Genomic DNA, 14,668 nt, shown 5'->3' on the forward strand with positions numbered 1-14,668 from the left:
CCGGAGCAAAAACAAAATGCATTAAAAAAAAAAAAAAAAAAAAAAAAAAAAGATTCTTCCTTGACCCAAAATATGAGGTTGATCACAAGCCCCTGAACCAGAATCTCCCCTTGGAACCGATTAACATTGTCAGACCCCGTTTCTTCTAAACCCCTGCCTGCCTGAGATGTGATCTGGGATGCTGCCCTTTAATTGTAATGGTGATAGTAATTTTATTTGATAAACTGTTTTTACAAAAATCAAAACAGTGTACATCAATAATTCACTTATTAGGAAGAAGAATGAAATCAAAAAGAGAAATGACATAAAAAAACCCCAGCAAATATGCTAAAACTAAATAGAAAATACAAAAAAATGTATAAGCAAAAAAAAACAACCCCCAATAATATTAACATAAAACATAAATCAAACATAAAAATAGAGTGATTTAAATCTACAATCCAGCCTGGCTTTTCAGGAAAAGTACTAGAAAGTCTTTTCATAAAAATCAGTCAAATCTGGTCTAGACTAACTCTAAAACAGAAAGCTATAACAAGTCCTAATTGGTAAGTACTTTAGTAAAAAAAAAAACAAAAAACCAGAATGTAAGTCAGAAGCTTAAGTTATTGTTCTTGCTCTGACTAGCAAAGGTGAATTAAATTGTAAAGGGGAGAATCCCTGTTCACTCTGAAGTAAAAAAAAAAATTCCAGGGAAGAACAGTAAAGGCAAATGGTAACATGTGAATTACTTGGTAGTACCTTTGTTGGTCGAGACAGAGAGAGGCCAATGTAAATTCTTTCCTTTGAAGCCTACAGAAATCCTTCTTACTTATGCAAATGTTAAATTACCCTCTGGCTCCACTACAAGGGTGGGGATGGGGATGCCATCACTGGAAGTGACACCAAGCATAGTGGCATCAAGTAGACCTGGCTACAATTACTAGGATTAAATGGATACTTCTGCAGAAGGAAAATTTTGAGTTGAATGGACCTATGGCAGTTCTTAGAATCAGAGCTTGGAGTGTAACCCTGGACCAGAGCTAATGAACTTTCTAAATTAGGTATAAAAGAAAGGTTGTCTTTTGTGTACAGTCAGACAGGCAGAGCGAGAAAAAGGACAGAAGGAAATAGCAATGAGGTGAGGTACCTACCCCAGCCACATGGCTACTACTACAAAGGAAAGAGCAGTTACATATAGATGGGAGCGTTCCTCATAGCCATAGTCTGTAGAATAGTAATTATATAGCAGTGCCGTGAAAGCAGTGGTTTGTTATTTTGTAGTGAGGGAAAAGAGTGTGAGTTTCAAGTATTTCCTGACCTTTTGTTTCATTTATAGTTAGTAGGATAGTATTTAGAATTAGGGATGTGAATCGTGTCCTCGATCGTCTTAACGATCGATTTCGGCTGGGAGGGGGAGGGAATCGTATTGTTGCCGTTTGGGGGGGTAAAATATCGTGAAAAATCGTGAAAAATCGAAAAATCGAAAAATCGCAAAACCGGCACATTAAAACCCCCTAAAACCCACCCCGACCCTTTAAATTAAATCCCCCACCCTCCCGAACCCCCCCCAAATGACTTAAATAACCTGCGGGTCCAGTGGTGGTCCGGAACGGCAGCGGTCCGGAACGGGCTCCTGCTCCTCAATCTTGTTGTCTTCAGCCGGCGCCATTTTCCAAAATGGCGGCGAAAAATGGCGGCGGCCATAGACGAACACGATTGGACGGCAGGAGGTCCTTCCGGACCCCCGCTGGACTTTTGGCAAGTCTCGTGGGGGTCAGGAGGCCCCCCACAAGCTGGCCAAAAGTTCCTGGAGGTCCAGCGGGGGTCAGGGAGCGATTTCCCGCCGCAAATCGTTTTCGTACGGAAAATGGCGCCGGCAGGAGATCGACTGCAGGAGGTCGTTCAGCGAGGGTTCCGGCGCCTCGCTGAACAACCTCCTGCAGTCGATCTCCTGCCGGCGCCATTTTCCATACGGAAAATGGCGCCAGCCATACGCGTATGGCCGGCGCCATTTTCCGTACGAAAACGATTCGTGGCGGGAAATCGCTCCCTGACCCCCGCTGGACCTCCAGGAACTTTTGGCCAGCTTGTGGGGGGCCTCCTGACCCCCATGAGACTTGCCAAAAGTCCAGCGGGGGTCCGGAAGGACCTCCTGCCGTCCAATAGTGTTCGTCTATGGCCGCCGCCATTTTTCGCCGCCATTTTGGAAAATGGCGCCGGCTGAAGACAACAAGATTGAGGAGCAGGAGCCCGTTCCGGACCGCTGCCGTTCCGGACCGCCGCTGGACCCGCAGGTTATTTAAGTCATTTGGGGGGGGTTCGGGAGGGTGGGGGATTTAATTTAAAGGGTCGGGGGTGGGTTTTAGGGGGTTTTAGTGTGCCGGCTCACGATTCTAACGATTTATAACGATAAATCGTTAGAATCTCTATTGTATTGTGTTCCATAACGGTTTAAGACGATATTAAAATTATCGGACGATAATTTTAATCATCCTAAAACGATTCACATAGAGATGTGCATCGTTTTTTGTGTTCGTGTTGTTCTTCGTTTTTCGGCCGCCATGGAAAATGTCGTTTTTTTTCGGTTCGGGTCTTTTTTTTCGTGAAAAATCGATTTTTAGTTAGTGCGCGCTAACTCCCCGTTAGCGCGCACTAACAAAAACCGTTAGATTTTGTTAGTTTTTGTTAGTGCGCGCTAACAGGAGTTAGCGCGCACTAATGGGGAGTTAGCGCGCACTGACTCCCGTTAGTGCGCACTAATCGGAAAAACGAATTTTTGTGAAAAAATGGGAAAATCCTGATTTTTTTCGGGCTCCCTGAAACATGCCGAATTGGACAATTTCGTTGCAATTTTCCAATTCGGCAAAAACGAATGCACATCTCTACTGGCTACACACAGGTTACGAGAGCATGCAGGCTTGCGGCCGGGTTTTGAAGAGAACTTCACATGGGTTTCTGTGTTGGGAGGGGGAGAACCAGCTATTGCACTTGTGACATTCTCAAAAGCACGTGCGCCGTTTCGCCCTCTCTCGGCCTCCCGCACAAAGAGCCCACGCTTTCAGTCACCATATCTGCCATCTGCTAGTTTTCCAAAACGAAATAACATGCTTTGCTTCCCTTTGACTGCAACCACCCAAACTGCAAGTGATGCGGGATGTTCCAAGTCAGGCTTACCTTTCACAAACAGGTATATTCTGGCTGTAAGGTCTTCTCGGGATGGAGCACTGCTGTACTGGCAGGAGAGGTATCCCGTGTCACTGGCGGTGGCACTGCTAAGGTTGAGCTGATTGCAGAAGTGCAGATTTGACTCTGGGCATCTGCTCTCACTCACCAGGAGATTGTCCTTGTCAGAGCCTGGAGTCTTATCCCAAAGCCAGGTCAAAGAGCTGGCTCCCCTGTGGGCACATCACAGTAAGACACATTGAACAAAATGAACAAATGACTGATTTTCCAGAAAAACGTTTGATCGTTCACCCATGTCTGGTTTACAATCCAGGGGAGAGAGGAAGAGAGAGTGTAATGAGAAGCTCAAAGTACTACCAGTCTCTGTATAACAAAAAAGCCATAGTCAAGGCTTAGGGCAGGGATCCCAAACTCCGTCCTCCAAGGTTCACAACCCAGTTGCATCTTCAGGATTTCCACAATGAATATGCATGAGATTTATTTGCATATAATGGAGGCAGTATACTGTATGCAAATAGATCTCATGCATATTCATTGTGGAGATCCTGAAAACCTCACTAGGTTGCAGCTCGCAAGGAATGAGTTTGGGGACCCCTGCCATAATGCATCACATTCCAGAAGCTGCATTCTACTCTGTTTTAATAGGGGATTCTATTAATTTACTCATCACCAAGGTCAGACTAAACAGCGCGTAGCTCCCAGACTCCTCCTTACTTCCAATTCTATGGAGAGGAACCACCTCTCTTCCTGTCTTCAGTCCTTCAGAACCACTCCAGACTCTAAAGAAGCATTGAAAAGGTCAGACAGGGGAAGTTGCCAGAACTTCGCTCAGATGTATCCCATCTGGCCCCGTTGCTTTATCTACGTTTAGTTTCGCAAGCTCCTGAAAAGTGTTTGTGGTCTACCTCACGTACGTTCCTAACTCTGGCAGTTTTCTGTGGTCCTACTCCAAACCCTTCCCCACAGAGCAGCCCTGTAACCATAAACACCTTTCTGGGCAGAGTGGATGAGTCATTTTGGAGTTTATCTGCCATCACTTGCCATGTTACCATGTAAACACTGAACTGAAATATTTGTAAAGCAAGTTTGTTTTTTCCTTGTCAGCCTCTCTCCTCTTCATCTTTTACAATCCCATTTTTGCACGGTCTCCGCTCACTAATAAATCTAAAAAAAAAGTCTTGTCCACTTTTCCCCATATTAGCTTATTTTTTCTTCCACTTATGTCATCCCTCTCCTGACCACTGTTATCAGTTGCCAGGTCAGTGCAGGATCTCCCTGTTTCTAGATGACTCCACAGCTGGTCAACATCCAGAAGACTGAAATCCCCTGGCAATAGCACCTCCCCTTTCATAGTAATTTTGTGAATGTCTTCAATTCGATCTGCATTTCTCCTGCCTGCCAAGGAGCTCTGGATATCACACCCATATAAACGAACGATCCTTTCCTTATTTCCAGTTAACCCACAGTGCCTCTTCCTTACCTCATAAGCCATGCAGTTCTTTGCTTTAATATTTTTTTTATATGTCCCCCACTTCTCTTCACTTTCTACCTAGCATGTTCTTCCTGAGTAGATAATATTGGGATATATCTATACCAGGCGTTAATCAAAGAAACTGGTTCCAAAATATATAAACCAACACTAATGAATTCTTGAAATAATTCTCACTATGATCACAGCATCAGACATCTAAAAGTGCAAAAATGCAATCTCCCTTCTCTTGCCGTGCAATGGACTGCAAACTGCACCAAAAATTCCCTTTCCTCTGCTGGTTCAATTCTATTCCAAAAAGGCTTAAACCCTAAAGTCCCAAATCGTAAATACTTAGCTCAAAAAAGATGTTTGTGTCGGCGTTAATATAGCCGTGCTCAAAATCGAACGCCCGACATAGGCCCATGTTTCGGCTTCAGGGAATCAAATTACCTCACTAGTCTAAACAGTGCAGGCCTTTAAAAATGGCAGCTAGCCCTAGCGTTTAGACTAGTGAGGCAAGAGACGGTTAGATTGCGTTTCTGCACTTTTAGATATCTGATGGGAGAATCTATATATTTTGCAGCTTGTTTCTTTGATAATATTGTAATCCGGGCTTCCTGCTCATTGTTTTGTTGGCATAAATGTATCCCAGTCATGGTTCTCCGTGTCCCACCACTCTGTGACCACCACTACACCAAGTCAGCCATGACTACCTCTAGATCTATTTCCCTTCCTAGGAGCGTTAGTGTACCTAGCTTTTCAGATGTTGCCCCTTTTCTTCTCATTTCTCTATAAGTGTCTAATGCTTTACTTACCTTACAAGTGGATTCACCTAACCCTAACAATGTAAGCTTAAAGCCCTCCTTAGTGGATTTCCCAATCTGTTCTGGAGGACACTGCACCCGTTCTTCAACAGGTGGAGCCCCATCTCCGCTCAGCAGTCCAAGAAGCAAAACGCTCATGCATATTCATTATGGAAATCTGGAAAATATGACTGGGTCACATCCCTCAAGGACTGAGTGTGGGGACTGCTGGTTGAGGGTCTTCATTAGGGATTGAAGAATAGCCTAATACCAGCAAGGTACATGTCTGTAACACAACACATGAAGTGTCCACCTGTAGACTAGTTTTATCAATTTGTTTGATTTTGTTTTTAAATCATGGCCATTCCACATGGGTTGCAAGGTAAGCTACTGATACCCCCTGGGAAAAGAAATCAGCATATTCAGTGGAAAATATGTTTTTGATTAGGAAAATCTGGAAAAATTAACATGTTAAGCAAGAATGCACTCAGAGATAGTTAGAAATTGGGAGACCTTTCTTTATTTTGTGATTAAAGACGAACCATTTTGAGGACCTCTGCTCTAGAGGGGTTCCCAACCTAGTCCTCGGGATATACCCAGCCAGTCGGGGTTTTCAGGATCTCCACAATGAATATGCATGAGGTAGATTTGCATGCATTGCCTCCATTGTATGCAAACCTATCTCATGCATATCCATTGTGGAGATCCTTGAAACCTGACTGAATAGATGTTTCCCCAAGGACTGGATTGAGAGCCCCTGTTTCACAGAAACGAAGATGGATTAGGCTGCGACCTTACCCAGGTTAACCTGAACAGGCTGAAGGCTGATCCAGTCCTGATCTGATTTCCTTAAGGATAAGTTCATCTTCCTGCATGCAGTGGGGGAAAAAAACCAGGATTGGACTAGCCAGTTCAGCATGACCTGGATGAGTTGGACAGATGAATGAAAGAAGCTCCCAGTGGAGGCAAATATAAATATCAGATTACTAGAAACCCCGGGGATAAGGCACAAAGGATGTTTACCTGTGGAGAAAGAAGGCCACAACTAGAGCTCACGTAGGATCTGTATTAGTACATTACTGAGAAGGGAACAGGAGCGGCCTAGCTGTGTTTCTGTGTTTAATGACGCCTGTCAGATCCAGAGGTCCAGGGCTGGGGAAAGGCAGGTCCTGTGGGTCCGGATGGTGGTGCCAAAGGCAGAGCTGTGTGGGGGCAGACAGACAGAAGGGCTCAGGGGATATTTGATGCTAGAGGCTGGCCCAGTGCCGTGCCCGGCCGGGTGAAAGGTCAGTGTGATGTCTGGCTGGGATCTTCCACTCCCTTGGGTCAGCTGGGGGGCTGGAGATGCCGCTGAGGCAGCGTTCCTCACCGCCCTCGGAGACGAGAGGGGGGGGGGGGAAGTGTCACGGCCAGATTCGGGCTTCTGTGACTGCAGGGATCCAGGGGGAGCCCTGATGCATGGGCCCCTGGCCCAGGACCCTCGCTGGAACCGCTGGACTCAATGCAAGTCGGGAGGAGGATACGAAGCAGGGAGAGGAATCCCCAGCTGCAAATTAGGGCACATGGTGCTTCATCCCAGTCCCTGTTCCCCCTTGAGCAGGAAGAAACTGCTGAATCAAATAGAAAGATTTATTTCTGACTGTTATTTTAGCACCTCCTGATTGTGCAGAGAAGAGGCCGCAGTGAGCAGCAGACTAAATTAAAAAACAGAAAAATGTTAAGTGCTGATGATGGTAAGGCATCGCCTGGAGGGAGATCTGTCATGGGAGAATCCCGCACTCACCTCCCCTGAATCCTCACATCCTATGTAGACATGGAGAACGTTCTCAGGCATGGCTTCCCCTTGTGTTTAGGCAACAGCTGCTGCCCGTAATATGTGTCTCGCCTCTACGTGGCGGTGAATAATACCGGCAGTCCTTGTAGCGGTCACTCTGGTCAGGAAATAGGCTCTTGGCTCCGTCTCGCCTTCTGACGCCTCTCTGAAGATGCCACTCTCATGGAGCTGGACGCCCAGAACCGGCTTCCTGTCACTCGGCAACATCCTGCCGGATTGCTCAACCCTACCAGCAAGGCTCTTTATTCACCCCGGTGATTATCATGCGGCCGGCCTTTGCAAAAGGCCGGCCGCACCCCTTGCTTTTGCCGCCATTGTGGTGATGTAGAAAGAGGATATATTAGTGCTGTTTATGGATTCAGGACTTGGAATCCAGTGTGAGATGGGAAGCAGCTGAGCTGGTGCCAGGGGCTCCAGTGAACAGGGGATGAGTACGCGGTGCATGACCTTCAGCAAGTTACTCATCTCCCATTCCTCAACATCTCTCTTTACTTAGAAGGGGGAAACCTGCCCAGTTTTGAAAACTCACGGGCTACCTCATCTTTTATGTTGGTGCAGTAAAAGATATTATTCCCTAGGGCCAGCTGGTGGCTCAGCGGAGGGACCTCGTTTCCATGCCTGCTTCAGGTTGTTCAGTCCCTGGGTCGGCTGGGGATGCTGTGGAGGCAGCGTTCACAGCCCCCGAGGAGGAGGGAGCCCATCAGCATGCAACAGACACCTCCTTGCCATCAGGACCTGCATGGACATTGGTGCAAACCATGCATTTGCACTGGGCAGCAGCTCCATGGGGGGTGGCGTTGCACCACGAGCCGCACCAGCCCATGAAGTCCGAGTATCGCACAGGCTTATCTCTCCTTCTCCCGCCCTCGGCTGGCAGGAGGAGCAGACAGCACAGAGCCTGGCTTATCCCCCTCTCCACCTTCCTCCCTTGGCCAGCACTTGACAAGGCGTCAACGTCCTTGGCCCGGGGCCAGCCTGTTTCATAGTATGGAGCTGCAAGATCTGTGTGAGATCCACACAGCTCCTACTGTGAGACCGGACCCACGCACGGGGAGTTAACGTTCTGCTGAGCTTTGTGCACGGGAAGAATATCCAGGGCGGATGCAGAGGATTTTGGAATGGAGAAGATCAGGGGGGGGGGTCTGTGAACAGCTTTCCAGGGGTGAGGGGAGGAAGGATAGAATGCAGTGACAGCTTGTAGAGGAGGGAAGGAGGGGTGCCTAGGTGGGGGCAGGGGGAGGAGGAGGAGGAAAATGTGGCAAAAGCTTGGCATGGGGGAGGGGGTGTCAGAAGGGAATGCAGGGAGGTCCTTCCGTGGGTTGGGAGGGGATGCAGGGAGTGCTTTCCGGAGGGGAGGGGATATGGAGAGAGAGCCTTTCACAGGTGGGTGGGGGGGGGGGGGGGATGTGAGGTGAGCCTTCCAGGGGTGGGTGTCGGGACGGAGATGTGAGGAGGGCTTTCTTTGTGTTGGTGGGTTGAGGAGAAGGAGAGAGGAAGGGATGAAGGCAGAAAGGACCAGGGAGAAGAGAGGAGGACGAGAGATAAAGGAGACTGATTATTAGGTGGAGGGAGAGAGAAAGGACCCAAAATTGGGGAGGAGTGGAGGGGATTGGAAATGAGAGAGAAGATCCTGGATTGTTTGTTTGGGGTTTTTTTCTAGTGGGAGAGGCATCCAAGATGATAAGGTAGGAGGATAGGAATGAGGGATGGGGAGGAGAGCAGAGGAGAAATAGGAACGGGGAAAGACAGGCAGGAAGAGGAGAAGAGAGGGAAGGAAAGGATTAGGGTGTCCAAGAAAGCAGCGAGAACTAAAACAGAAAAGAAGAAAGGGCCCCAGTAACGTTCATCAATGATCTGGAAAAGGGAAGGCGTGAGTGGGGCGATTGAGCCTGCAGATGACATGAAAACGGGGAGGGACTGCCCAAACCGGGAGACCGGGCCTACTGAACGGCAGCGGAAATTTAAGGTGAACGAGTGCAAAGTGATGCACGTGGAGGGAAACATAAGCTCAGGGGCAGGCACCCGATGCTGGGCTCGGCCTTGGGAGTCTCCGCCTTGTGGACAATGCACGGACGTCCTCGGCTCAGGGCGCAGGGGGGGTCGTGAAAGCCAACAGGGGGTTAGGAAGGGAGAAGTAAATGGAAAAGCTCATATCGCCTCTGTATCGAGCCGTGCTGCGACCGCACCTTCAGGCCGACACCGTAAGAATCGCGGGCGCGCCGTGTTGAGCGCCCAGCCACCTCTCCTGGGCGCGCGACTCTTTATTTAAATGAGGGGTTGCGCCAATAAGGAGGCGCCAGGGACAATAGCGCGTCCCTGGCGCCTCCTTATTAGCGGTAGAGGCGGCCGTCAGCGGGGAGGTTCCGACAATCGACGCTCTATTTTACCGGTGTAGGTTTCCGAACTCGCTGACAGCCACGGGTTAGGAAAATGGATACCGCTAAAATTGAGCGTCCGTTTTTTATAACCTGCTGACCAGCGGGCATATTTAAAAAAAAAAAAAAAGTTTTTCTTATTTTTGGTTCTTCTAACTTAATATCACTAGAATATTAAGTCGGAGGGTATACAGAAAAGCAGTAAGAACATAAGAACATGCCATATTGGGTCAGACCAAGGGTCCATCAAGCCCAGCATCCCATTTCCAACAGAGGCCAAACCAGGCCACAAGAACCTGGCAATTACCTAAAAACTAAGTCTATTCCATGTTACTGTTGCTAGTAATAACAGTGGCTATTCCCTAAGTCAACTTAATTAATAGCAGGTAATGGACTTCTCCTCCAAGAACTTATCCAATCCTTTTTTAAACACAGCTACACTAACTGCACTAACCACATCCTCTGGCAACAAATTCCAGAGTTTAATTGTGCGTTGGGTGAAAAATAATTTTCTCCTATTAGTTTTAAATGTGCCCCATGCTAACTTCATGGAGTGCCCCCTAGTCTTTCTATTATCCGAAAGAGTAAATAACCGATTCACATTTACCCGTTCTAGACCTCTCATGATTTTAAACACCTCTATCATATCCCCCCCTCAGTCGTCTCTTCTCCAAGCTGAAAAGTCCTAACCTCTTTAGTCTTTCCTCATAGGGGAGTTGTTCCATTCCCCTTTATCATTTTGGTCGCCCTTCTCTGTACCTTCTCCATTGCAATTATATCTTTTTTGAGATGCGGCGACCAGAATTGTACACAGTATTCAAGGTGTGGCCTCACCATGGAGCGATACAGAGGCATTATGACATTTTCCGTTTTATTCACCATTCCCTTTCTAATAATTCTGTTTGCTTTTTTGTCTGCCGCAGCACACTGAACTGACGATTTCAATGTGTTATCCACTATGACACCTAGATCTCTTTCTTAGGTTGTAGCACCTAATATGGAACCCAACATTGTGTAACTATAGCATGGGTTATTTTTCCCTATATGCATCACCTTGCACTTATCCACATTAAATTTCATCTGCCATTTGGATGCCCAATTTTCCAGTCTCACAAGGTCTTCCTGCAATTTATCACAATCTGCTTGTGATAAATTTTATTTTCTGCTTTTCTGTACACTTTTTGGGGTTGCTCAGAAATTAACGCCTGTGTGGCCGCACACTTTACTTTCAGTATCCCGGGGACTAACTAATAGCACTCATCAACATGGAGGTTTGCCGCACGTTTTTGACGCGCTAAACCCCTTACAGTATAAGGGGTAATAGACGCGCATCAAAATCGTGCAGCCAATTGCATGGTAAATGGTGCACTCGGCTGAGCGCGCTGTACTGTATCAGCCTGTTTGAGTATTCTGTGCAGTCTTGGTCGCCCCCATCTCAAGACAGACAGAGCAGAACTAGAAAAGGTGCAGAGCAGGGCAACGAAAATGATAAAGGGGATGGGAGGGCTTCCCTGTGATGAGAAGCTATGCAGGCCTAGGGCTTTTCAGCTTGGAAAAGAGACGGCTGAGAGGGGACGCGATACAAGTTTATAAAATCATGAGTGGGGTGGAACTAACGCAAAATCATGAGTGGGGTGGAACTAACGCAAGAGGACGCTCCACGAAACTAACAAGCAGCAGATTCCAAACAAACTTCAGAAAGTGTTTTATCACTCCGCGCACTATCGAGCTGTGGAATTTGTTCCCAGAGGACGCGGTGAAGGCACTGAGCATAGAGGGGTTTAAAAGAGGCTTGGACAAGTTCCTGGAGGAAATGTCCATAGCACATTATTAGCCAGAGAGACTAAAGAAGGCTATTGCTGTCCCTGGGAGTGAGGATCGGGAATTAGATCTACTCCAGGGGATCTGCCCAGGTAGGTGCGACCTGGATTGGCCACTGTCGGAGAGAGGACGCTGGGCTCGATGGACTTTGGACTGACCCAGCGTGGCACTTCTTGTGTTCTTAAGGAACAGAGACAAGACCAGAGAATGAGAAAAAAGAAAAGAGACAAAGTGAGCCAGAAATCAAGCCAATGTTGGAAACTATTTTAACGTTTGATAGAAAATATTAATAACTCATCAGTGTAAAATATCCTGGGAGCCTGTCCAAGCCTCTAATCTGAACATGTCTCTCACACAGAATTTATATGTTGGGAACAGCGGGATTTTGTTGCCTGAGTTAACTTTTTCCGGTGCATGATAATTCTCTTGTGCATAGGATATAATCTCACCCAGATCAGAAGCTTTTGTATTGGTTTCAAATGCCTGGTACTAATACGATTTAAAGAATGTGCTTTTCAGGTATATTTTGAGAGTGAGTACTACAATTTTCCATGGACAGTCTGCTGGATTACAACTCACGCCCTCCTCCCCCACCCGTCCCAAATGCACTGCTTGCTCAGTACTGCAGGGGGGAAAGTGCCCCTCCCCCCCCACTCTAACCCCATCACCCCTGTAAACTGTGCTCAGGGAGAGAAAGAAACCTATGAGTCTGGAAAGAGGGCAGCACGGTAATGGCCAGGCCCTTGAATGCAGAGATCTGGAAGCAGCCCTGCTGCACGGCCCCTGACCCAGCACTGCCACGACTGCACTAAAGCCAGCTGGAAGGGGGGAGATCCCCAGGTAGTTGCAAAGAAAGGCTCTCAGGTAGCCAGACACCTGTCCTGCTTCCAGTTAAACTGGAAACCCAAATAAGCAGGAGGCAACTGCCAGGTCAATTAAAAAAAAAAAAAAAAATCACAGCTTTGTGACTGTACAGCGTTGAGTACACTGGTGGTGCAATTTAATAATAATCACCACTCCATATACAGTGCTGTGTACACTGGTGGTGCAATTTAATAATAATCACCGCTCCGTGTACAGTGCTGTGTACACTGGTGGTGCAATTTAATAATAATCGCCGCTCCATGTACAGTGCTGAGTACACTGGTGGTGCAATTTAATAATAATCGCCGCTCCATGTACAGCGCTGAGTACACTGGTGGTGCAATTTAATAATAATCACCGCTCTGTGTACAGCACTGTGTATGTTGATGGTGTTTTATTATCAGCCATCACACTGAATATACAGCGTTATGTACACTGATGATGATTTATCAATGATTGCTCTGTGACCGTACAACACTGTGTACACTGGTGGTGGTGTACAAATAATAATTGTGGCTTTGTAAATGTTAAGCGCTTTATAGGCTGATGGTGCTTTATCAGTCAACAAAATATGAATGTGCAGTGCTGTGTACACCGGTGATGCTTTACTATCAGTCGTCACGCTGTGAATGTGCAGTGCTGTGTACACCGGTGATGCTTTACTATCAGTCGTCACGCTGTGAATGTGCAGTGCTGTGTACACCGGTGATGCTTTACTATCAGTCGTCACGCTGTGAATGTGCAGTGCTGTGTACACCGGTGATGCTTTACTATCAGTCGTCACGCTGTGAATGTGCAGTGCTGTGTACACCGGTGGTGCTTTATTATCAGTCGTCACGCTGTGAATGTGCAGTGCTGTGTACACCGGTGATGATTTATAAAACGACAGCAACTGAACTCCTTGCTTCTTCCTTACTATAAGAGAGAGTCGTATTTTGTGTAACTTCTACCGCTGTTCCACCCAGCTGAAAGTCCGGTTTGTGTGCTTTATCTGGACTGAAGGCCACAGAGGCTGCTGGGTTACATAATAAGTAGTGCAACAGTTTGGTATCTGTCCCTACATACCTCCTCTCTTGTGTTTTCCATCTTCCCTCCTCTGTCACCACCACCCCCTACTCAGCCCCTTCCCCTCTCCCTGCTTGTTCTCTCCTCCCCGCCCTTATCTTGTTGGCAGCGGGAGCTCTCCGTTAATGGTACCGCCCTGGATCAGCACAGGCCAATGCTTCTGCCTGCCTCCTGTTTACTGGGTCCCGGGCCAGTAGCTGCAGCCTGGGCTCCACTCCTCCAGATTCAGATAACTTTATTGGCGTGACGTTTTTACATGTGCAGCCAAAGTACTAAGCAGAATGATGACCATAAAAAAAAGAAAGAAATTACAAAACGATAGCAGTAAACTTACAGGGGTACAGAAAATACAAGTATCAGAGACAAGTCTCCGTTTTTGGTGCTGGTCCATATTGTCACCGGTCAGATTACATTTCTGGCTTGATGACAGGATATCACATATTTTGCGACTCCCGCTGCTGTTTCTCCAAGGATTATTCAGAGCTTTTCCTGCTCATTCTTGGCAAATCTTTGATTTTTCTCCGACAGTTTTGGGAAATGTGCATCTCTGCACAGGTAGAGGAGGAAATGCATTTCTGTTCCTATTTCTCTGGTGTTGTATTGCATGCAAAGCTTGGCTTCTTGGAGTTTCCAGTTCAGTTTCTGTCTGCATCATTTCTAGTCTATGACCATTTATTCGGAATTTGGTGAGGGTCTGCCTGTTTTCTTCATTTGTGATCGAGGTGAGGCCTTCTGCTAGCATGTAGTTCCTGTTTAAGGATTTGTAGTAGTCCAACTTGTTCTTTTTTTCCAATTTGCACTTCCCAGTAGGAGTTGTATTGGTGCTCTAGGGCATACTGCAATGTTAGCACTGTGGCCTTTTCACAGGCAGGTTGTAGTTGTTTGAGTTCCATGTATTAGTGCTGGGATTGGTATGGAAGGTTTGCTACATAGGTGCTGAGTGTATTTTTCCAGGGTTTTGTGCTACTTCACAGAATGCCTGGTAGTAGAGGGAGTTTGTGTCGCTGTTACTGAGATGACACCTGAATATTCTTTTTTGCATGTGAACAGTAAGGGAAAGCCTCCTAATTCTGCTCTGCACCCATTATTAGGGAAGTTCCTGTGGACATGGAGCATCTGTTTGCAGAACTGGAGGCATAGGATTGCTATTGGGTTCTGACTTGGCAATAGTGATCATAACATGATCAAATTTAAACTAATAACTTGGAGGGGGACAATAAGTAAATCTACAACTCTAACACTAAACTTTCAAAAGGGAAACTTTGATAAAATG

At 46.9% G+C, this 14,668-nt stretch overlaps 1 protein-coding gene across 1 annotated transcript in view; it reads right to left on the reverse strand.

Moving 5' to 3' along the window:
• The window catches only part of LOC115094728 (vascular endothelial growth factor receptor kdr-like), a 311,596-nt gene that overhangs the window by 241,107 nt on the left and 55,821 nt on the right, over positions 1-14,668 (reverse strand). Inside the window, exon 3 of the mRNA XM_029607986.1 lies at positions 3,154-3,374. Coding sequence (XP_029463846.1) covers positions 3,154-3,374 — 221 coding nt within the window. The remainder of the gene's footprint in view (positions 1-3,153; positions 3,375-14,668) is intronic.

The sequence above is a fragment of the Rhinatrema bivittatum genome, chromosome 6 (genome assembly GCF_901001135.1).
Source record: "Rhinatrema bivittatum chromosome 6, aRhiBiv1.1, whole genome shotgun sequence".
Taxonomy (NCBI): Eukaryota; Metazoa; Chordata; class Amphibia; order Gymnophiona; family Rhinatrematidae; genus Rhinatrema; species Rhinatrema bivittatum.